This window comes from Dromaius novaehollandiae, chromosome W, assembly GCF_036370855.1.
Source record: "Dromaius novaehollandiae isolate bDroNov1 chromosome W, bDroNov1.hap1, whole genome shotgun sequence".
In the NCBI taxonomy this organism is placed as follows: Eukaryota; Metazoa; Chordata; class Aves; order Casuariiformes; family Dromaiidae; genus Dromaius; species Dromaius novaehollandiae.
The window spans coordinates 3,574,215-3,598,621 of record NC_088130.1 but is presented as its reverse complement, the minus strand read 5'-3'; the positions used below and the strand labels follow the sequence as shown (position 1 = coordinate 3,598,621).

Sequence of the window (24,407 nt, the reverse complement as noted above, 5' to 3'; positions counted from 1 at the left end):
TATAATTAATATATGTTATCCACTGTTTATTCATAGAGTGGAAAAGGAGAACAAGTTTTCCTCAGTTTTCAGCTCCCCGTTTTCTCAACTTTGAAAGAATTAGTCCAAGTGAAGAAAATGTTCTCTTTGCATCTGCTAAATAAAATTAAATCAGATGCAATTAAGGCAAAAAATTTATATATGCTTCCCCCCCCCCCCCCATACTTGCTTTTGGAAAAGTGTTAGAACTAGGATTTGTCCCACTGTGAAGACTGAAAATAATACACTTACTTTATATAACACGTGATGCTATGACATACTTCTGTAGATCAAGTTGTATCAAAGTTAAAAAAAAATCCTGTTGCTAATTATTTATACAATTAAGAAAGCAACACCTTTTAACTTCCTAAAATTTGAGAAGGACTCATTGGAACAGACTCTTCTACTATGGGTTATAGAGAAGGTGGAGCTAGACTCTACTCAGAGGTGCCTGCTGCCTCTTGTTCTTGTGCTGTGCACAAGTTGTAGCAAGAGATACTCTAATTGGACATAAGGGAAAAAAATCCACAGTGAGAGTGGTGCAGCAATAGAACAGGGGCTGTGGGATCTTCATCCTTGGAGACTTTCAAAATTTGCCTGAACAAGGCTCTGAGCAACCTGATCTAACTTTGAAGTTGGCCCTGCTTTGAGCAGGAAGGTTGGACTAGAAGACCTTGAGAGGTCCCTTCCAACCTGAATGATTCAATGATTCTATTTTTTATTTTTTTAACCAGATGCTAGCATTGTTTAACTTTAAATCATTTGGTAAAAGAAAATATATTCATATTTTTTAAAAAAGCTGATTGTTTCAATTCTGAATATTAGCAACCGTTTTTTTTTTAACGCATTATAGCATTAAAACCTTCATTATTAGGGTACTATATTCATCTCTGATTTAAGTTGTCTTTGTAGCTCTGCATTTTAAATAGCAATGAACTAATACTTTTATAATGTGGAGCATTTACATAGATATATGCAGGTAAACAAAACTTTCCAAACTGAGGTTTGCTTTAGGCAGTGTGTTATGCCCAGAAGCAAGTGGCACAAAATTCAGTTGAAATCTGGGGAATTTATTTGCAATGTGAAGACTAATTTTTTTCCTCATATTTGGTGTCTTCTCCTCTGTATATTTTCTAGAATTAAGGGTTTTCTGATTTTCCTCTGTCAGCACATAGAACTCTCTTGTTGCCATCATTCTGTGCTGGGGTCATCTTACATTTCTCAGATTAAACTAAGCAGGATTGATTTATGTCAGGACTGAAATCAAAGACTTCTGAGGAAAATCTAGAGGAAGTGGAATTGGCAATTCAGTAGGTAGTCTTCTGAGCAATTAATGAGCTGGGTTTGGAGAAATTGTTGCATGTTTATGGTGGAAATTTATGTATACTGCAAAAATGCATTTGAAATGCCTGCTAATTGATGAAAACTTGTTTGCAAAGTCTAAAAAGAAGTCCAGACTCTTCTTGTCTGTATCTTTAATATTCTTTAGCCCTGTATCTTTAACTCTTTTCTTTTTTGACATATACCAGAAAATCTCTACCTTCATCAGTCCTCATGTGTCCTTATTCATCTCCCATGTGTGCATGCTCACCTGTAGTAGAGCATGTGTAGATAGGAAAAATCAAGTGGCATATAGGCTTAATGAGTACAAGCTTGCACATACTGTCATCCTGATAAATCACTGAATCACAGAATAGTTGAGGTTGGAAGGGACCTCTGGAGATAATCTAGTCCAACTCCCTGCTCAAGGCAGGGTCAGCTAGAGCAGGTTTCTTAGGGTCTTGACCAGTTAGGATTTGAATATCGCCAAGGATGGAGACTCCACAATCTCTCTGGGCAACCTGGTCCAATGTTTGACTACCCTCACAATAAAAAAGCTTTTTCTTTTGTTTAAGTGAAATTTCTTGTATTTCAGTTTGTGCCCATTGCCTCTTGTCCTTTCACTGGGCACCACTGAGAAGAGTCTGGCCCTGTCTTCTTTATACCCTCCCATCAGATACTTATACATATTGATAAGATCCCGCCTCAGCCTTCTCTTCTCCAGGCTGAACAGGCCCAGCTCTCTCAGCCTTTCCTCACATGAGAGATGCTCCAGTCCCTTCATCATCTTTGTGGCCCTTTGCTGGACTCGCTCCAGTATGTCCATGCCTTTCTTGTACTGGGGAGCCCAGAACTGGACACAGTACTCCAGATGTGGCCTCACCAGGGCTAAGGAGAGGGGAAGGATCACCTCACTCGACCTGCTGGCAATGCTCTGCCTAATGCAGCCCAGGATGCTGTTGGACTTCTTAGCCAGCAATGTGCCTTTGTGGCAATGTTCAACTTGGTATCCACCAGGACCCCCAGGTCCTTTTCTGCAAAGCTGCTTTCCAGATGGTTGGCCCCCAGCCTGTACTAATACATGGAGTTATTCCCCCCCCCCCCCCCCCCAGGTGCAGGACTTGGCATTTCTGTTTGTTGAACTCCATGAAGTTCCCATCTGCCCATTTCTCCAGCTTGCTGAGGTCCCTCTCAATGGCAGCATGACCATCTGGCGGAATATCAAGCACTCCTATCAATTTTGTATTGTTTGCAAACTTGCTCAGGGTGCACTCTGTTGCATCATCCAGGTCATTAATGAAGATGTTAAAAGGTATTGTCTTCAGTATATCCCATATCTCACCAATTTGGTTATAAGGATAGTATCGGAAACTGTCGAAACCCTTGCTAAAATCAAGGTAAACAACATGCACTGCTCTCCTCTCATCCACTGAGCCAGTCATCTCACCGTAATAGGCTATCAGGTTGCTCAGCCAACCTGATATAAATCCCCTTCATAAATCCATGCTATCTACTCCCAATCACCTTCTTGTCCTTCATATGTTTGGAAATGGTTTCCAGGATTATTTGCACCATCACCTTCTTAGAGATCAAGGTGAGGCTGACTGGCCTGTAGTTCCCTGGATCCTCCTTCTTGCCCTTCTTGAAGATAGGAGTGACATTTGCTTTCTACTAGTCCTCAGGCACCTCTCCTGTTCTTCATGTCCTTTCAAAGATGATTGAGAGTGGCCTAGCAATGACGTCTGCCAGCTCCCTCAGCACTCGTGGGTGCATCCTGTCAGGGCCCATGGACTTGTCTATGTCCAAATTGTTCAAATGTTCCCTAAGTTGATCCTCCTCTACTGAGGGTAAGTCTTCCTTGCTCCAGACTTTCTCATGGGTTTCAGGGGCCTGGGATTCCTGATGGTGAATCTTGCCAGTAAAAAATAAGGCAAAGAAGGCATTCAGTACCTCTGCCTGTCCTGTGTCCTTTGTCACCAGGTCCCCTGCCCCATTCAGTAGCAGGTCCACATTTCTCCTAGTCTTCCTTTTGCTGCAAGTATAATTGTAAAAGTCTTTCTTGTTGCCCTTCACATCCCTCACCAGACTCAACTCCAGGTGGGCTTTGGCTTTCCTAACCCCATCCCTGCATGCTCAGACAGTGTCTCTATATTCTTCCTGGCTCCTCTGACCCTGTTTCCTTTTTGTTTGATTTTAGTCAGGAGCTCCTTGTTCATACATGCAGGGCTCCTGCCACTGCTACTTGATTTCCTGCTTGTTGAGATGGACCATTCTTGAGCTTGGAGGAGGTAATCATGGAAAAAAAAATCAACCAGCTCTCTGGACCCCTCTTCTCTCCAGGACCATCTCCCATGCGATCTTCCAAGCAGAGCCCTGAAGAGGCCAAAGTCTGCTCTCCTCAAGTCCAGGGTTGTGATCCTGCTATTTACCTTGTTCCCTCCTCTCAGGAGCCTTCACTCCACCATCTCTTGGTCACTGCAGGCCAGGCTGCCTCCCCCACCTTCACATCCCCAACTAGTTCTTCCTTGTTCTGAAGTACTGGGTCCAGCAGAGCACCTCCCCTTGTCAGTTCCTCCATTACCTGTGTCAGGAAGTTGTCATCAATGCATGCCAGAAACCTCCTGGATTGCTTGTGCCCTGCTGTGTTGTCCCCCCAGCACATATCAGTGTGGTTCAAATCCCCCACAAGGACCAGGGCCTGCGAATTCGAAGCTTCTTCTAGTTGTCTGTAGGTGGCCTCATTACTTCTTCCTGATCAGACGATCTGTATCAGGCACCCACCACAACATCACCCATGTTGGTCTGCCCTATAATCCTAACCCACAAGCTCTCAGCTGGCTCATCATCTGTCCCCAGGCAGAGCTCCATGCATTCCAGCTGCTCTCTCACATAAAGGGTGACTCCCCCACCTCGCCTTCCTGGCCTGTCCTTCCTAAAGAGCCTGTAGCCATCCATTGCAGCATTCTAGTTGTGTGAGCTATCCCACCACGTCTCCGTGATCCCAGTGAGATCGTAGCCCTGCAACTGCACACAGACTTCTAATGCCTCCTGTTTGTTCCCCATGCTGCGTGCATTAGTGTACAGGCACTTCAGAGAGGCACCCAGTCATACCTATTTCCCAGAAAAAGCATGACAGCTCCCCCCATAATGCTGTCCTCTTGGCACTTCCTTATTTGTGTATATAAGCTTGAGGTGGTTCCCCCTCAGCCCTGTTTTATTGATTTTTGAGGTCTCCCCTGTCCACATCAGCCTGCACCCTTTGCTTGCCAACCCAGTCCACCACTTCCTCACTTGACTGTGGGTCATCATCTCCCACCCCCATTGTTCCTCCTTTAAAACTCTCCTCACAAGGTTGGCCAGCATCTTGACTCTTTTCAAAGGTTTTGCAAAGTAGAAAACCTCTGTATGGCATCACAGAATTTTAGTTTCTGTGAATGTCACATTTTATAGCCAATGACAAGAAGTTTGATGGGTTTTGTCCTTTCCTGAAATACTTAGTTGGTATTTTCTTTTAATCTTTATTCTTGTGAATCCTATTTTCCTTATTCTGAAGATATCCAATGCACATGACTTTTGGGGGAGAGAAATTGTCATTAATATGTTGGAACCTCAAAAAAAATCCATTTCTAGAAATTCCTCTCTGCATATCAATCTCATGCTCTTATGGCTTGAATTGTCAAGGTTAGAAACAAATGCTTTGTGTCTCATTTCACCTTTCTGACTTAACATTTTTGTAGCCCAGATAGATTTAAGATCCGGTATCTCAAAACCCATCACTGATTTAGGGCTAAATAATTTTGAGAAGTATAATGTTGAGGGGGGAGAAACCTTTCTTTAGGAAGGAACCTTTCTTTCTTTAGAACTTAAAGAAAGAAACCTTTCTTTAGCAGGCAGTTTGAAAACAGCTCTTCTGTCTTACCTGATCTTTTATGAACTAAACCTTCTTTTTCTGTCCTGTCCTTCCATTTCCTTTTTCTGTTTTTGGAAAAACCTAAATCCTCTGTTCTTTCTTCTTTATCTCAGTTATTTATAATGTGTACTTCACTGTAGAACATTAGTCCCCCCCAGACCCCACCTTTCACAAACTTTCAGTTCTTTAGCACTCTTATGTCTCAGCTTGTATAAATTCTGAATTTACAGCTACTGGCATCTCACCAAACAAAGTTTCTAGAGTTCCCCTATGTTGCCCTTATTGGAAGAACAGTGAAATTAGGGAAGGAGTAAATTTACTTGCTTCTATGAGTAGGACTAGGTATAGATGAAGTTGGCATAGTTTCACTTCAGAATGTTAGATTAACCAAGGAATCACAGGAATGGATTCGATTCCACAGAACTGAGGGAAGTCTGCATGAACTTTTGAGTTCTGTGACCTATAACTTGGTCAAAGAGTGTGAAAGGGAGCTAGGAGATTTGTTGTTCTGTAAGGCTCATCAGATTGATGTTATTTGTCTTCTGCAACACCATAATGAAGTAGACAAATCTCTCTTTCACAGCTGGTGGACATCTTTAAAATCTCATTGTAGTGCATCACCTGAAGGATTAGTCTTAAGATTTTTTTTTGTTTTGGATATGCTTTGGAGTCTTGGATATCTCACTTAAAAACTATACCATCTATTTTCATGGATGTGTTATGAAGTTCAAGGAAATATTTTTAAAGTGTAATTAAAAATCAAACCTAAAAGCAAGGATTGTAATAAAATGAGTTCTGTTCCCTTCAGAGTTGTGCTCACCCTGCTAGATCTTTTACAGAGTACCACAATATTCAACAGCTTCTTCAGAAGATAATTTTTGTGCACAAAGTTGATACTCTGGATTTTCCAGCACCCAGATGGTAAAAGGTATTGAATGTTGTTTGTCAGACTAAAAGCTTTAATCCACATAAGCTGGAGCAACTATGTAAACATATGAATTAGATACTCTCTGGTTTTATATTTGTACATTGGAGAGTATTAGCAAAAAGGGTACGTATCAATGAATAAGTGTCCGTTGATGTGTGTACATCAAAATAATTATATAAATATTATGCTATTAAGCTGTAAAATAGGCAAATGTCTTTGAAAACATTCCATAATGAAATATTCATCCAACACACTGGTGAACCAGCGCCCCATCATGCTGTTTGATTGCTGTATTTCACATGCAGTTTAATTTTAGTTTGTTTTACTCCAGATGTGAGGGGAAATAATTATTTTCAGGAGTTATTGGACCATGCATCATAGTTCTGTTTGAATAATAGCTCTTGTAGCCTTCTTGCTATTCCAGGGAATTTCAGATCACACTTCTGTTCTTGTAGAAAATATTACAGCTCTACTAATTTGAGAGAGAATTTTTTTATACTTCAGATACTGTTTAAAGTAAAGAAACTTCAGTGGAGTTTAGACTTGATTAACCTGGAAAATAAGTTTTTGAACCTCTTATTTGCTTCAGGCTATATGTCTCCACACCCATCTCCACTGGGAGCACCAGAGCATGTGTCCAGTCCAATGTCTGGAAGAGGTCCAACTCCACCCCAGATGACTCCAAGTCAGCCAGGACCCATGATACCAGGAGAACCACAAGTTATGAGTCAACCCAACAGAGGTCCTTCCCCCTTCAGCCCTGTACAGCTGCATCAGCTCCGAGCTCAGATTCTAGCATACAAAATGTTAGCTAGAGGTCAGCCTTTACCAGAAAACCTCCAACTTGCTGTTCAAGGAAAGAGGACTTTGCCTGGCATTCAGCAACAACAGATTCCTGCTGCCTACAGCAGACAATCAGGTAAGTGAATCTAGGCACTGTGTCATTAGCCAGATAATTCCTTAAGTTCCATCTGTGGAAAATAACAGAAATTGTTGATGTGCAGGCATATAATTTCGAACCATATGCTGACATCCATATGAACAATGACTTTTGGTTTTAAGTTGGAGTAAGTACATAAAGCACATTAATAGGATACTGCCAATTAAAAAAAAGAGATAAAAGTAATTTATATACTGTATCTGCCCTGATTATGCCTGACACTTGCAAATGTTTATCACACTTTACCAATTACATTTTACTGCTCTTCTTAGAATGCATTTTCACTCCCCTGTTGCCATGCAGAAAAATGGATATAAAATCCAGAAGAAGTTGACTGATTATGCAGGTCATAGAAAGTGAAACAAACTATATGCATTATGCCATCAAGTGCATAACATAGAGAAAAGAAAAGAGAATGATTTCATTATTCAGTTTCTCATAAAGGTAGTCGATGTTATAATGCAGTAAGCAAACATGTTATGGCCTTTAAAAGCTGTGTTACTTTAAACAACTTGCACCTGTTATGTTTTCTGAACAAGTCCAGTCCTAAGATCCATTTAATGGGGAGGGAGGGAAAGGAGGGAAGCTTTCTGTTGTTGAAGTTTGGTTTTATTTTGTAAGTTCATTAATTTGTGTGATTTTAGGAGCTTCTCCCATGGAAAAAAAGATTTGCTAGTTTACTTAAAGGCAGTTTTATGCATCCTTTATGTATTTCTTTTGTCTTTTCCATTTTGCACATCTTTGTACAAATTTGATCATTGTTTTTAAAAGTTTATCTTCTCCTGCTGTTTATTACTCACCTGAAGCAATAATCCTGTGTTGGTGACATCATAATATCTACCATAAAAGGATTATGATTTCAGGCCCAAAATAAACTTCAAGAACAGATTATAAAATATGCTGATTATTTTAAAGGGTTAAAGATTTCTGTAAACTGTTAGTAAAAATATGTTCTTGTCTGGCTTAAGTGCCATTCAAGTAAGATAGATCCCAAATTGCCTTTCAGTTTAGCTTTAGAAGCTGAGGGTAAAGATGATCCAATTTCCTTATCAAAATAATTTTAATAACTATGTTGGTCACTTCATTTCAATGCATGTGGCTTTGTCATCAAGTCTTTTAAAAGACATGATTTTAATATACCTCTTTACATTATTTTTTCACACAGTAGAATCCATTTAAATCTGTATTTAATGCACAAAACTTATTTGCAAAAATAGACTAGCATGTTGGAATGCAGAGTGATTTTCGAATGCATAGAAATGTTGTGTATTTTAATAATTTTCTTTCCTCTGTTAAATTGTAGGTATTGGGTCACATGCAATAAGTGGTCCTACAGCTGGGCCAGGACCAGCTCCAGGAATGCCTGGACATCCTGCTGCCATGACCCCTAAACCTTGGACAGAAGGTAGAGGGGAGTATAGCAGTAATTTTATATCATACGTACAGTTAAGGTTAAATTGTGTGGGTAGTGATTGGGGAAAAGAAGCTTGAAAAAGAATGGGGAAATAAAAGGGCATAAAGAAGAAAGTTGACCAGATGAAATTATTGCAGCTGTTAGGCAGCCTGAATATGAAGCACCCTCTACAATCAGAATTAAATATTTAAGTTGGTTCCTTTTCCAGAGATTGATGCAGATGTTTGAATGACAGATGGTGATCTCTGAAATTGAGGCATCTTTTAATCTTTCAGGATGCCGGGTCTGAAGTGAAGTTGGTTACAAGATTGCAGGCATACTGTGTAGTTGTATTTCTTTGCATTAAATTATTATGTTTCCTCAAACAATCAAGTGACATCTTTATTGTTGCAGATGTCTGTTCTCAGTGACTATCCCACATGTCTGTGCATGGGTGACTTCCTGACTTGATAGAGTACTGAAACCTGTGCTGTCATTGGCAGGTGCTATATTCACATTAACTGATGAGTTAGTTAACTTTCAAAATAATTAGAATGCTATAGCATAAAAGAGTAATCAGATACCAAGTATTTCAAATACATAAATATAATTAATTGGGAGTTGGGGGAAAATGGAAGCTATTTATATTTGACAGTTACATTTAAGTACTAATGTTGAAATTTTAATACAGCTTACTGGTTCTCACAGAGAGCTGTAAAAGCAGGCCTACCCATGCTTCTAGTCATATTGTGATTGTGGATACATCCTTGCAAGTGGTATAAGGACAATGAACATATGAAGAGTCAGAATTTGGTCCTGTGCTTATATGAAACCAGTTCTAGAGGTCTCTTACTAATGCTAGATTTACTTAAAAACCAGCATGAATTAAAAAAATGGTGTTTTTCATAAATTGACAGGCACTTTTATTATTTTTGGATCATTTCCTGCAGTGTCCATTTGAGTATGTTTTTCTATAGGGAGTGAAGCCTAGTGTTTTTCCTGATAAGTTTGAATTTTTGTCTTAGCTTCATGTTTTGACTTTAAAAAACATCTTGGATTTTTTACTGCATTCCATATTTCATGTTATTGTGTTTCTTATGTTCCAGGCCAAGCCCCAGATATGAGTGTTCCCAATACACCACAAAAGCTCTCCGTACCACCTCCTAGTGGGAGGCCTTCTCCTGCTCCCCCTGCTGCCCAGCCCTCTGCAGCCATGCCTGGGCCTTCTGTACCACAGCCTGCACCTGGGCAGCCTTCACCTATTGTGCAACTGCAGCAAAAACAAAATCGTATCAGTCCTATCCAGAAACCACAAGGATTGGATCCAGTTGAAATACTCCAGGAACGTGAATATAGGTAAAAGCTGAATAACAAGATTTAAATGCATATGACAATGGTTATTTTTTAGTTTCTCAGTGGACACTCTTGCAATCATAGTTTAAATTGAGTTGCCATAGAGGGACTACGTCCAAAACAAGTACAGAGGCATCAAACTGTAAAGCATGATTTAATTTCAGCCCATGTCCTGAATTAGCAAAACATATTGGTAGTATCTTTGCAAACCAGCGTAACTTTAAAATGGGCTCAAGTACTTTGCTGGATTAGAGTGTTCTTTGGAAAGTTTCAAATAATAATAGTTATGAAATTAAAATCCTTGGAATCCACATGGAAACTACTTTAGTACAGAAATTATTCAGAACCATAAACACCAAAGGAAATTAGAAGAAAAGTGTGGCAATGAAAAGACTGAAGAATAAGTGGCCAAAGCAAAAACTAACTTTGTATAATGATAAATGGATTGGCTGGACTACCAAAGAATAGAGAGAGCATTAAGGAGGTGAAAGCAAAGATGAAAAATAGGATACCAGGAAGTATGGTCCATAAATGTTGAGTTAGACTCCTAAGTATCCTAATTAAAAGGTGATGAGTATCCAGTAATATCCCTAGTAATGCACAGAGGATCTCATCTCTTATGATTTTAGGAGGTTAGAAAGAAATTGCTCCTTCCCTTCCTCTCAGTAAGGCTATTATACAATTCCCCTTGAGGACTGCAGGGAGGAGAAAGGTTGACCTGCATCTAAAGTATGTTCCTGGTCACTGTTAGTGACAGGAAGCAGACTGCACATAGTGTATTTGCTTGATTTAGAATGATGATACCTCTTCCAGTTACTAAAACAATGAGGGTATAGGAGAAAAGTAGCCAAAAGAGATGGTGATCTCACTGAAAACAGGATTAAATGATACTTGCTTTGTGAATGTGTTCTACCTGTTCAGATACAGGAGGGAGGGTAAGTGGCACAGACTTTTATAGGATATCAGGTTATAGGATGTGGTGTGATGTCCAGAATCCAGGCCGTGATCCAGCAGAACACTACTATTTTTTTTTTTCATAAGAGCATGCTTAAGTGCTTTTCTGACTTATAGTTGTGGTCATTCTGTTGGTCTCATAATTTTCACCTTAGCATGGAATAGCTTAGCTGTTTTGGTGTGTACGTTCATGATCTAACAGCTTTTTCAGAAAACACGTAGGATGCATCATAATACAGTTTCACTGCTGCCCTGAATTAGGGATCATAACATTAACCTGAGCCAGCAATCATTTGACCAGTATTGTATAAGCTGATCTATAACTGCTTCTGCCCTTCCAGCCCTGCTCCACTGCCACACTGTTTGTGCCAAATTTTATGACTTGGGGATATGCATAAATGGGGGTGAAGTGAAGGGCAGCAGAAAATAACTGTGGTAGATCTACTCATTTATGTAGAACTTGGTTGCAGTCACAGCATATCCATTAGGTTCTAAATAGCCTGATCTTCTGGACAGACTAAATAAGATGGAAGTTTGAGAGGGATTCTGGAATAGTAGAATTTTTTTTGTAATGGCTGGCTAGTAATTCAAACTTTTTAAATATTGAATGCTGTTGGGAATTTGTTTTTTTTTTGCATGCCAAGGTGCTTAGAACTTCTATAGGTCTTTTCATTATTTAAACCTAAATAAATAACATCAAACTAAAGCGGTGAAAAAGGAATTTAACAGCTTTTATGCTTTGGATGGTACTAGACAGCTTTAGTATGAGTAGAGTTAACATAACAGTATGAGGTATTCATGCCTTCTTAGTAAAATGGGAATAGAAGAAAGTTAGTATAAACATTTGCATCCTGAAAACCCAGTGAAGTTAGCAATAGCTTTATGAAACAACTACTGGACAGTAACCAAAAGAGCTCTTTTTTTATGAGAGAGAACATTTTACTATGAAATACTTTTTTAAAAAAAAGGCTGAATTATTCACATCTTCAAAGAAAGATGCAAGATGCTTCAACAGATCCCGAAATTCGAACATCCAGAATCAAAAGTTAAACTTTTGGCATATTGTCTCACTGCAGAGAAGTGTCTGTTTTGAATCTGATCAAGTTAGGAGTCCCTGAAAATTACAGGCTGTATATACTCTGTGTCCTTGAGCATGGTGTTTCTTGACTAAGATTGTGAAGTGTGCTGCTAAGGAACAGTGTGTCACATTCATTTACTGCTAATTTACCTGCTATAGAAGAAGTCACTTGCTGGGGTATTTGGCCATTCCTCTTGGTGCATATGCACCCCCATAAGTGGTTAATAGTTTGCTTTTGGGGAAAATGCATGTTTCTATGCACCTTTCAATTTTTTTATGGATTACTTATGTAGTGTATGTGTTAGAGCATGTCTTAGTTGCATGCAGGACAATATTATTAACATGAAACACTTTTAGTATTTAATGTTATACTGAAAAAATTGCATCTGTGTTTTTTTCCAGTGACAACACTTCTTCCTTGCAATTTCTTGTTACTAGGAAGTTATACAATTGGTTTGACTTGCCAGTGTTATTTAATAATGAGCATTGTGGATTTTCAGTGGATTTTTTTTGTTATCTGAAAAGTCTCCTTTTATACAGCTTCATTGCTTGCTGCATTGCATCCATGCCAAACAGGTTTCAGTATGCTAGCATAACTTCTGCAATTGCCCCCAATTAGTGAAAAGAGGTGTGTATCACTTGTTTTGTAAAAAGATCTCTATCTTCAATGTAAATGCAGTAGCCATTTTTTTGCATGGATGAAAATAAATTGCTGAAATGCAGAGATGAATTAAATGTATCCTTTAAATAGGGTTAGATTAAATCACTCTGCTACTTGTAAAAGGCATCTAGAAAACTTTTTTTCTTGGACTGTTTAGTGATTGACTTAATAGACTTTACTATTTTTCCCTGAAGAAAGGAATAGTCCATCATTTTTTCTATCATTCTCTGTAAGGATTAGAAGATGACTGTAGTTTAAAAATTCTTTAAGTAGTTGTTGCATTTACTTGAGGTGAAATGTCTGTCATAAAATTCTTTTTAAAATCCTATTACTACTTAAGAAAATATAATTAATATTTCTTGCTAAGTCTGAAGTAAAACTGCCAAATCTGTTCCTTTTTTCATTTTACGTGTATGTTATCTGGCTGCTAATTCTTATTCCTCTTTAATATGTATGCTCTAGATTTTCATTGATCTCTAAACTGTTTTCAACTACATTTTATTTTGAGAAAGAACCTGAGTTTCTATAAGGGTTTTCTAAGTTAATATCTGTTTCTTTCATCTTACAAATATTGTGTTTTTTTCCTGTTTCCTCCTCCTTCCCTTTGGCTGCATTCTAAATGGAGTGTAATCACCCATGAAAGGGTGCAAGTGTTGTGGACAGTTCAGTGAAAACCTCTGGTTTTGCAATCACTTACACATGGGGGGAAAATGATACTGGAAATATTACACTGTTAAATAACTTAAGATGCAAATTTGCTTGCAATGCATTAATTTCTGGTAAACCTCTTTACAAGCTTAGATTGAAAATAACAAAGAAAATGATTATTAGTGTGAAGTCTTTTATATGGGAAGAGATGGACTGTTTAATGTGAAGATGGGACATGACAGCACATAGGTTAAGCATGCATTGTATTTAGTCATATCTCAAGAAGTTGGTATATTTGAACTTAATAATTCAGATGACAGAAACACAAACCCCAGCCTAACTTAGGCTATCGCTCACATTTTTACTGCATAAATCTTTCTGTCAGGAGGCACTTCCACTCCTTTTATGCCCAGAGTTATGCTAAAAAGCTATATCTGACAATTAATGAGTCAGAATCTCACTTTGCACTTGAAAAACATGTTGACAAGGTGGGCCAGCCAGTTAGTTATCTAAAACAAAAAGCAATGTTAGGGGGAAGGTAGATGAGTTTCTTTTGCTCATCCTATTGGATAGTACAAGCAGGAACATGCAATGCAGACAGACAAAAAGCAAGAAATTCTGAACAAAAAAATCTGTTCTGTGTTTAAAAACATGGTGATCAAAACCAAAACCTGTGGAATTATTTGTCATAATTATCAATAATGCTAACAGCTTAGAAGGATTAAAATATATTAGCTTCAGAGAAAGAAGATATCCACAGTTATATTAGGTAGAGCTTTTTTTCCTAAATTCTTATTTATTTATTTATCTTTTTATTTATTTATTTTCTAACTATGTGATTCAAACTCCTGGGGCAATGTTTAAAGCAACTACTTCGTTCTCAACAGTTTGGACTGGTTATTTCCTCTCTCAGTCTCTCTGTCTCTCTCTCTCATCTCTCCCTCTGTTGTATCTTCCTCTTTCTCTCATCCCTCCGTCTCTCATCTGTATCTTGTCTATCCCATCTGTCATCTTTTGTCTTTCTCCTCTCTCTCTTTTCTCAACTCTCTCTCTCATCTATCTTCTCTTCTCTTGTCTCTCCGTCTCATATCTCTCGTTGTGTCTCATCTCTCGTCTCTCTCTCTCATTTCTCCCTCGTCTCTCTTCTCGTCTCTCTCCTCTCATGTTTCTCTCTCGTCTCTCTCCCTCATCTCTCCCCCTCTTATGTCTCTCCCTCATCTCTCCCTCTTATGTCTCTCTCTCATCTCTTTTTTCTCTCATCTATCTCCGCTCGTTTCTCATCTCATCTCTCCTCTCTCTCATCTCTCGTGTCCCTCTCTCGTCTCTCTCATCTCTCTCTCTTGTCCGTCTCATCTCTCTTGTCTCTCTCTCATCTGTCTCGTCTCTCTCTATTGTCTCTCGTCTCTCATCTCATCTGTCTTCCTCTTGTCTTGTCTCTTTCTCATCTTGTCTCTCATTCATCTCATCTCTCTCTATTTTTTGTCTCTATCATCTCTCATTTCTCTCCCATCTCGTTTCTCTCTCATCTCTTCTTGTCTCTCTCTCCCCCTCTCCCTCTCTCTCTCCTGTCTCTGCCTCTTTCTCTCTCCTCTCTTCTCTGTCTCGTCTTTCTCTCTCTGTAGTGTTCTCTCTCTTTCTCTCTCTCCTCTTTCATTTCCCCCTCTCTCCTGTCCTCCTGTCTCTCATCTCCCTCTCTCATCTCTCTCTCGTGTCTCTCTCTCCCTCTCATGCCTCTCTCTTGTTTCTCTCGTGGCTCGCTCTCTCGTCTCTTGTCTCTTTCTCTTATCTATGCTTTCTCATCTCTCGTGTCGTCTTCTCTCTCTCGTCTCTCTTTCTCATCTCCCTCTCTCGTTTCTCGCCTCTCCCTCTTGTGTCTCTCTTTCTTGTTTTTCTCTTTCTTGTCTCTGTCGTCTCTCGTCTTTCATCTATCTGCACTCTTGTCCCTCATCTGTATCTCTCATCTGTCTCATCTCGATCTCTCTCTCATCTAGTCTCTCTTGTCTAGTCACTTTCGTCTTATTTCTCTCGTCTCTCTTGTCTCTCTCATCTCTCTATGGTCTCTCATCTCTCTTGTCTCGTCTCTGTCTCTCTCTTTTCTCTCTCTCTCATCTCGTCAGTCTCTCGTCTTTGTCTTCCTCTTTTCTCTTCACTCTCTCTCTCATCTCATCTGTCTCTCGTCTCATCTGTCATCTCTCTGTCTTTTGTCTCTATCATCTGTATCGTTTCTCTCGTCTTGTCTATCATCTCATCTCTGTCTCTCGTCTCTTCTCTCTCTCATCTCTCTCTCCCTCTCCCCTGTCTGTCTCCTCTCTCTATTCTCTCCCTCTCTTCTCTATCTTGTCTTTCTTTCTGGACTCAGTTCTCTCTCTCTCTCCTCTCATCTGTCTCGCTCTCTCCTCTCTCTCTCTTTCCCTTTCTCATCTCTCTCTAATCTCTTATCTCTCTCTCATCTCTATCTCCACTCTCATATTTCATCTCTCGTCTCAGTCTCTCGTCTTGTCTCCCCTCTCTCTCTCGTCTCGTGTCTCTCATCTCTATCTCATCTAATCTCTTGTCTCTTAGTCTTTTGTCTCAATCATCTCTTGTCTCCGTCTCTGGTGTCTCTCCTCTCTCTTCTCTCTCGTCTCTCTCCTTTCTCTGCTTTTCTCTCTCTCCTTTCTCTCATTTGTCTAACTCTCTCATCTCTCCTGTCTCTGCCTCCCTCTCCCTCTCTCATCTCTCTTCTCTATCTCATCTCTCTTTTTAGACTCAATTTCATCTGTCATCTCTTGTCTTTTTCTCTTTCTCCTCTTTCCTCTCTCTCCTCTCATCTCTCTCATCTCTGCCTCGTCTCTCTCTCATTTCGTCTTTCTCGTTTGTCTCCCGTATCTTTCTCATCTCTCCCATCTCTCTCATCTTTCTTTCATGTCTCTACTCTTTTGTCTCTCGTCTTCTCATGTCTCTCTTTCTCATCTGTCTCGTCTCCCTCTCTCGTCTCTTCATGTCTCTCATGTCTCTCATCTCATCTCCCTCTCATCTCACTCTCCCTCGTCTGTCATCTCTACCTCTCCCTCTCGTCTCTCCCTCTCGTTTCTTTCCCTTTCATGTCTCGTTTCTCTCGTCTCTCTTTCTCATCTCTCTCATCTTTCTTTCATCTATCTCCACTCTCGTCTCTCTCATCTCTCGTCTCTGTCTTGTCTCTCTCTCCTCTCTCTCTCTCCTTTCTCTGCTTCTTTCTCTCTCCTCTCTCTCTTCTCTCTCTCGTTTGTCTGTCTCGTCTCTCTCACTCTCTTTCTCCCCTCTCCCTCTCTTTTCTCCTTCTGTCTCTCTCATCTCTCTTCTCTATCTCGTCTCTCTTTCTGGACTCAATTTCGTCTCTCTGTCATCTCTCGTCTTTCTCTTTCTCTCCTCTTTCGTCTCTCTCTCTCCTGTCTCTCATCTTTCTCTCTCTCCTCTCTTATCTCCCCCTCTTGTCACTCTCTCTTCTCTTTCTCCCTCTCGCGTCTTTCCCTCTCATTTCGTCTCTCTCATCTGTCTCCTTTCTCCTCTCTCTCATCTTTCATGTCTCCACTCTTTCGTCTCTCTCTCATCTCTCTTTCTCATCTCTTCTTGTCTCGCCTCCCTCTCTCTCGTCTCGTCACATCTCCCATCTCGACTCTTTCATCTCATCTCTTGCCTCGTCTCATCTCTCTCATCTCATCTCTCGACTCGTCTCTCTCATCTTGTCTCTTGACTTGTCTCTCTCTTCTCATCTTTCTCTCGTCTCTCTCCCTTGTGTCTCTCGTCTTGTCTCTGTGTCTCTTCTCTCTTGTCTCTTTCTCTCTCGTCTCTCTCTCTCCTTTCAGGGGGATTGGACTAGATTATCTCCAGAGGTCCCTTCCAACCTCAACTATTTTGTGAAGAAGTTCAGGCTGGGAAAGCGAGGATGAGAGGTTACGCTCTATGCAAAGGAAGGGTTGAAACACACAGAGCTTTGCTTTGGAAATGGTGACAAGCCAGTTGAGAACTTTTGGTCTGTCCTCTGATTCTCATCCACCACAGTTGGTGTTGTGGTAGGTGTCTTCTACAGACCACCTGATCTAGAATAGGAAATAGATGAAGGTTTCTTTTAGACAGCTGGAGGAAGCCTTTGCTATCACAGACCTTGGTACTCATGGGGGACTTTTTAACCATTCTGATATCTTTGGAAAGGGCAATGTGGCTGGGCAGAAACAATCAATAAGATTTCTGGAGTGTGTTGAAGACAAGTTCTTGACAGAGGTGTTGGGCCACTAGGGGAGATGCTCTACTAGACATGTTACTCACAGACAAGAAAGAACTGCTTCAAGATGTGAAGGTTGATGGCTGCACTGGCTGCAGCAACCATGAGATGGTGGAGTTTAAGAGAAAAGCGAGCAAGATAATAGTAGAATCACAACCTTGGACTTCAGGAGAACAGATTTCAGCTTGTTCAGGGATCTTCTTGGCAGGATCTCATGGGAAACTGCCCTGAAGGGCTAAGTGGCCAAAGAGAGTTGAATAATCTTCAAGGACAGCCTCCTCAGAGCACAGGAACAGTCTCTTATGACGTGGTGGAAGTCGAACAAGCATGACAGAAGGCCGGCATGGATGAACAAGGATCTCCTGACTGAACTCAGATGCAAAAAGGAAGCATACAGAAGGTGGAGACAGGGATGGGCTACCTGGAAGGAGTATAGAGACGTTGCCCAAGAGTGCAGGGATGAAGTTAGGAAAGCCTAAGCTCAGCTCCAGTTGGAATTTGAGAAGGATGTGAAGGGCAACATAAAGGGCTTCTATAGGTACATTAGCAGTAAAAGGGAGGCTAAGGAGCCCACTGCTCAGTGGAGCAGGGGACCTAGTGCCAAAGGACATGGGAAAGACTGATGTACTCAGTGCATTTTTGCTTCAGTTTTCACTGGTAAGGTCTGTCCTCAGGCCTCCCAGATCCCTGAGCCTAGTAGCAGAGTCTGGGGAAGTGAAGTATTACTCATAGTAGAGGAAGATACAGAGACCACTTAAGCTGTGGACGTACAGTAGTCCATGGGACCAAGTGGGATGCATCTTAAGGAGCTGACCTATGTCATTGTGAGGTTGCTTTCTATCATCTTTGAATGGTCACATTGATCAGGGGAGGTTCCTGATGCCTGGAAAAGGGCAAACATCACACCCATCTTCAAGAAGGGCAAGAAGGAAGATCCAGGGAACTACAGGCCAGTCAGTGTAACCTCTGTACCTGAGAAAATTATGGGGCAATCCTTCTGGATGTCATGTCCAGGCACATGAAAGACGAGATGGTGACTGGGAACAGCCAGCATGGATTTACCAAGGGCAAATTGTGCTTGACCAACCTGATTGCTTTCTATGATGAGATGGCTGGCTATGTGGTCAAGGGGAGAGCAGTGGATGTTAGTTTGCCTTGACTTTAGCAAGGGCTTTGGCACAGTCTTCCATAGTATCCTTATAGCCAAATTGGTGAGATATGGACTGGATAAGTTGACGATAAGGTGGGTGGAGAATTGGCTGGACCATTGTGCTCAGAGGGTTGAGATCAGTGGTACAAAGCCCAACTGGTGGCCAGTTACTAGTGGCATCCCTCAGGGATCAATACTGGGGCTGACATTGTTTCACAGAATCACAGAATAGTTGGGATTGGAAGGGACCTCTGGAGATCATCTGGTCCAACCCCCCTGCTCAAGCAGGTTCAGCTAGAGCACATTGCCCAGGACCGTGTCCAGTTGGGTTTTGAATATCTCCAAGGATGGAGACTCCACAACCTCTCTGGGCAACCTGGTCCAGTGTTCAAACACGCTCACAGTGAAGAAGACAGTTTAACATCTCTATTAAAAACCTGGACGATCAGAGTGCACTCCCAGCAATTTTTTCTGACAATACAAATTTGAGAGGAACGGTTGATATGCTGGAGGCAGGGCTGCTATTCAGAGGGATCTGGACAGGCTGGAGAAATGGGCTGATAGGAACCTCATGGAGTTCAATAAAGACAAGTGCAATGTACTGAACCTTTGGTGGAATAAGCAGGCTGGAGGCTGACTGTCTAGGAAGCACCTCTGCAGGGAAGAACCTGGGCATCCTGATGATCTTGCTGTCTTAAACTACCTAATAGGAGTGTATAGACAAGACAAAGCTAGACTCCTCTTGGAGGTGCACACTGATAGGATGAGAGGCCACGAGCACTAGTTGCAACAAGTGAAATTTCCATTAGATGGTTAAAAAATATGTTTCCTCATGTGGGTGGTCAAACACTAAAATAGCTGCTCAGAAAGGTTGTGGAACCTCCATCCTTGAACATATTCAAAACTTAATAGGACGAGGTCCTGAGAAAACGTGATCTAAGTTGGCCTTTCTTTGAGCAGGGAGTTGGACCAGAGATCTTCTGAGGTCCCTTCCAACCTAAGTTATTCCATTGTTTTATAAGATGGATCCCAACATTTCTGATTGTCATCCTTATGTTTACTGTGACCAAAGACTGGTGAAGCCCAATAACAGATTGCTCCATTTCTCTCTGGTCATAATCCAGATAGGGGATATGTTAATTATGTAAAGCATGGGGAACCTAAGAGAATTCAAGAAGGGCTAGGGAGCTCTTAGGTTTCTGGTAGACATTCCAGGGGGTACAATCCAATGTTGCCCCCAGGTGTTCTCCAAGGCTAAGGTGTTGTGGTGGTCAGGGAATAAGACTTCAGGGCTCCATCCTTAACAGCCCTTCAAAAGAAAAATTAGAACTACCATTGTTTACAAAGATGTACCTCAAGAAGCAGATAGCTCTGTGTTTGGACCTAAATGTTCCAATCCTAATTATGAATAGCATAGATGTCAATATGATGTCTTGTGATGAAACGTCTTTTTTTTTAAACCCAGTTCATTTTTAAGCTAAAGCTTTTTTATGTGTGATGTGCTAGATTAAGTTAAAAAAATGAGTTCCCTTGTGTTAAGTATATTTTGATAATTCTTTCATTGCATAATGAGATATTTATCATAGGACCCCTACCTCAGAGAGTAGGGAAAGCCAGTATATTTGATTCTTGGAGCATCTTCATTAAGCAAGGGTAGAGAAGATGTAATTTTTTGTTAGTTTTACAAGACTATTGAAGCTTTGTGTTAGAAAATGTTAGTACCCCAAAACAGATTGAATAGCAGGGCAGAAACATTAAAAGATTCTACTTTTGCAGGGCACCATCAGTAAAACAGCAGCATGTTCTTTTGGTGTGATTTGACAGTACAGCTAAACCCGCCTAATTGTTAGCTGTTGCCAAAACAGCTGTCTCCTGTTTTTCCCTTTCTCTCCTGCTGTCCCCTCGCACTATCTCCCCATTGATCTAATTCTATGATGAGCCAGTTCAGGGAGCAAAACTGGCAGAAAAGCTGCCAATACAAAATATGTGAATAGTGTTCTGCCCTATAGCAGTTCACTGTGGAGTCAGATGGCCATGAAGGACAATTGAAAGCAGGGGAGAAGTATATGGGCTGGAAGGAAAAGGAGGGAGGGAGCATAGTCCCTTTGGGCAGCAGCTCACCATTAGATGGGAACCTGAGTCATTATCCCTTCTTATTTAGATAGAGAGCCTAATTGTCATTATATTTCCATGGCATTTGATTAAGAATCCCTGTTTAATGGCATCTCTGAAATAATACAAATTATAATTGCTGAACTGGGCCACTGATTGATAGAAAAACTAAGGTATTCCAAGAAATCACAGGTGTTTTATGTTAAGTTTTAAAATTACTAGGGGAAGCTGATCACAATCCACTTCAATAAATATTGAGCAAATTCCTAAGGCTAGAGTAAAACTGCTGTAAAATAGCTTGAGGGTTATATTATAACGATATGTGTATGCAAAAAGATCAGTCTATGGTGGCACATCTATGAATTCTGAAGTATTTATTGATCATTTATAAAAGCAGCAGGTTTTGTAGAAGTTAAGATAAATAGATTAGGAGACTCCTTTTAGGAAATAGAATTTATTTGTAAGATTAGAAAAACTGATTGCATTTTATTTCAATATACTTAAGGTCTTTAAAATCAACAAGCTCTTCAAGTGAGACTAGGATAAAATGCAGAGACCTCTAATAAAAAAAATGAACTATTCAATTGAAGAGGTGACAGCAAGCTGTATGAGGAAGCCTAATTAGAAAGCTGGAGAAAAACTCAGATAAAAATATGGAATAATATTTACGTTAAATAATTTTTCTTTGTTAGTACCTAGGAAGACTCAAAATGTATTGTTCTAGAGTTTTGGGCAGGAGTACTGTTACAGAATGGATACTTATCTGCAGCTTTAAAAAATAATTCCATTTTCCTTTTCAGATTATGCATGGCTCAGTATGCATGTATTTATTTTGAGATGTTAATATTTTGATTTGTTAGTAAGTTATTTTTCAGTATTTCTAAGTAATATGTTTATGCTAATAATGGATTTCTTACATTTATTCTACTATGGTGGAAAGGAGGTAAATAAGTTTAACTGTGAACTTGTCTGTAGAAATGAGTGGGTTCTGTCATTTCATTCTCAGACTACCCACAGAAGAGTGCGTGTGTGCATGTGCAGACATGAACTTGTGTTCAGGCAGAAACTTGTGTTTATTACCTCACCATGGCATCTCCATCTCATGCACATGGAAGAATGGCTGTGGCAGTATGCTGTGGTCAGGGAAAATGCCCCTTTAATTTGGGTTCCTTTGAACATGGGTCCCACTAGGAAAAACATCTCTTTATATTTGTTTATATTTATATCTTTTCTCCTGATCTCTGCACATGCACATTCATAGCAGATTGAGTGTCGTGCCCCAGTCTCTCTCTTGTTCGGTGACTCCATATACCAAGGTCAGCTGGTTCACCTGCTCTATGATCTCCCTTCCAGCTGTGCATTGAGTATATGATAGAGCCTGTGGCACTGTGCTACTGCTGTAGTGTGGTGTGGGGAAAGGGCAGGGGCAGTACAAGGAAAGAATTATCTTCATGTACAGAGAAGCACCACTAGAAGATGTGACATAATATGTCCTATGCAGTATAGAGAGATCATATATGTTCCCATTCCTGTGCCTTTGAGGATTTTAATTGGAGGGGGAGGGGTGTTAAAAGCATGTGGGAAATAGAGGGAACATAAGGAAGAACTCTTATTTCTGATTGAGTTGTACTTAAAATGCAACTTTTGGACCACTTAAAATGTTGTGATATGTCATTTTGCTGCCTTGGCCAAACTTAGAGTTTGCAAATAAATATTTACTTGCACATAAAAAAAAAAAACTCATAAAGATTATATAAATGTTAGCTCTTTGATTTTGAATGTGAAAAATGGAACCAAGTAAGTTCTTTCTGGCTTGTGCATCATTGTTGGTCTCTTTTGGATTTGTAAATGAATTAAGGATTCTGTGAAGAAAGAGTGAAATAGAATCCAGTTATAGTTGTCATGTATAGTTGTCATTTACAACTACGTAAATGCTATCATTTTATTGAAAGTGTGACAACTTCAAGTTTGTCAATAAAACAAAGAAGTAGAATTCTGAATATTAAGAGGGAATAGATGTGTCATGTAAGAAAATTCCATTTGTGTATGGTAACTATTCTGATAATACCATGTGTTAAAGGCATAAAATAGTACCCACCAAACAGAGCTGCAGACAAAATGCTAGAAAGCATGAGGTAAATAAAATTCCCAAGTTGCTGTTCACACATATACTTTCAGCCTGAATTAAAAGAGGGGAAGAGGCGCAGAGGAGAGTTTTCGTTATTTGGCAATTTATTCTGTAAATGGAAAAGTAAATTTTATTCTTCTCCATCTATACAAACACCCTTTAGTTCAGAAACAAGTAGTAAAAGCCAACATAGTATGTGAGGTAAATTGCCTAATTTTACTATATACTACTGACAAATTTTTCCTGGTATCTTTCCCAATCCTATATTTATTTAGGCTTCAGGCTCGAATTGCTCACAGAATCCAGGAACTGGAGAACTTGCCTGGCTCTTTGCCTCCTGATCTGAGAACCAAAGCTACAGTGGAGTTGAAGGCACTTAGGTTACTGAATTTCCAGCGCCAGGTAATGCCTTTTGCTGCAGGGAAGTTCTTGTAGTGATCAGTCAAATGTGATGTTGTGGCATGGGATGAGTTGACAAATGATTTTACAGCAGCACTGAGCTTAAACAGGAGATTTTGCATGAGAGCACACTTGACTGATAAGGAGAATTTCATGGAAATGTTTATCTTAGTGTTTGTTTTGTTTTATTACTGAAGATGTACATCTCTCTCCCTCCTGCTTCATCCTCCAGTATAAGCTGTAATTCTAGAACTGTGGTAGTCTTTCATGAAAATAATGGCAGTGGCACAAAGAGACACAAGAGAAGGACAGACTGAAAGCCCATTTTCAACACAAATCATAATAGATCTCCTTTTCATGACACTGTACTTGTCACGGGTCCTCTTTTATCGGTGCAAGTTGAATTCTGTTTTTGTTGTGTGACCTTTCTCTGTGATCTCTGTTTTCAGGATTCCCACTGTGACACACACACTGTGAAAATTAAGCCTAACAAAAGCATGTCTAAGATACAAGTTATATCTTGAGTATATGTAACAGCATCTGAATTTTAGAAAGGGAGTCACAATGCCAGACCATTCTGGGCCCCTTGTCACTGGCTTGCCTGGCTGGCCTGGAAGCAGCAAAGATGTGATTTGTCAGGCCAAGCAAAAATACTTCCTGGAGGAAGTTTTTGGCAGTAGTTGTACCATGTTACCTACATGTTCCTTCCTACTACCCTTGCACTAATTTATATTGAGGCTTTGTCAGACGTTAGTTGAAAAGTGGCAGGCTCTCCCTGCTTTCACTGCTGGGACTGTGACTGTATTTTTCCAAGCCTTCACAATTTCCTACTCCCTATTCTGTTTCCTGTGTAGCTGATGATGAGAACAGTTGTCACCTATGTTCAGCACCAGCTCTAGAAAAGCATGTAATATCTGTTCTTTCATGCTTTACTTACGGTGTAACATCTTGACTGATCCTTTTCATATGAGCAGGATAGTCATTTTCAGCAGTACCTTGTGAGGAAGGAAGAAGCATATGCCTATGATGTTTGACTCTTTCTGTCATCCTACAGAGACTGAAGATTTATTTAGGGAGACAGACCTTTCTGCTGCAATTGAGGAGTTGCAGAACTATAATGGAAAGGCGAAAGGAAGCTGGAAGATCTCCTGGACCATTAAAATTTTACTTTACTA

General features: G+C 40.2%; 1 protein-coding gene across 1 annotated transcript in view; it reads left to right on the top strand.

Annotated features, from left to right (window-relative positions):
* The window catches only part of LOC135324464 (probable global transcription activator SNF2L2), a 136,724-nt gene that overhangs the window by 21,465 nt on the left and 90,852 nt on the right, over positions 1 to 24,407 (top strand). Inside the window, exons 4-7 of the mRNA XM_064500953.1 lie at positions 6,766 to 7,095; positions 8,420 to 8,521; positions 9,616 to 9,865; positions 23,109 to 23,235. Of these exons, the coding sequence (XP_064357023.1) occupies positions 6,766 to 7,095; positions 8,420 to 8,521; positions 9,616 to 9,865; positions 23,109 to 23,235 (809 nt within the window). The remainder of the gene's footprint in view (positions 1 to 6,765; positions 7,096 to 8,419; positions 8,522 to 9,615; positions 9,866 to 23,108; positions 23,236 to 24,407) is intronic.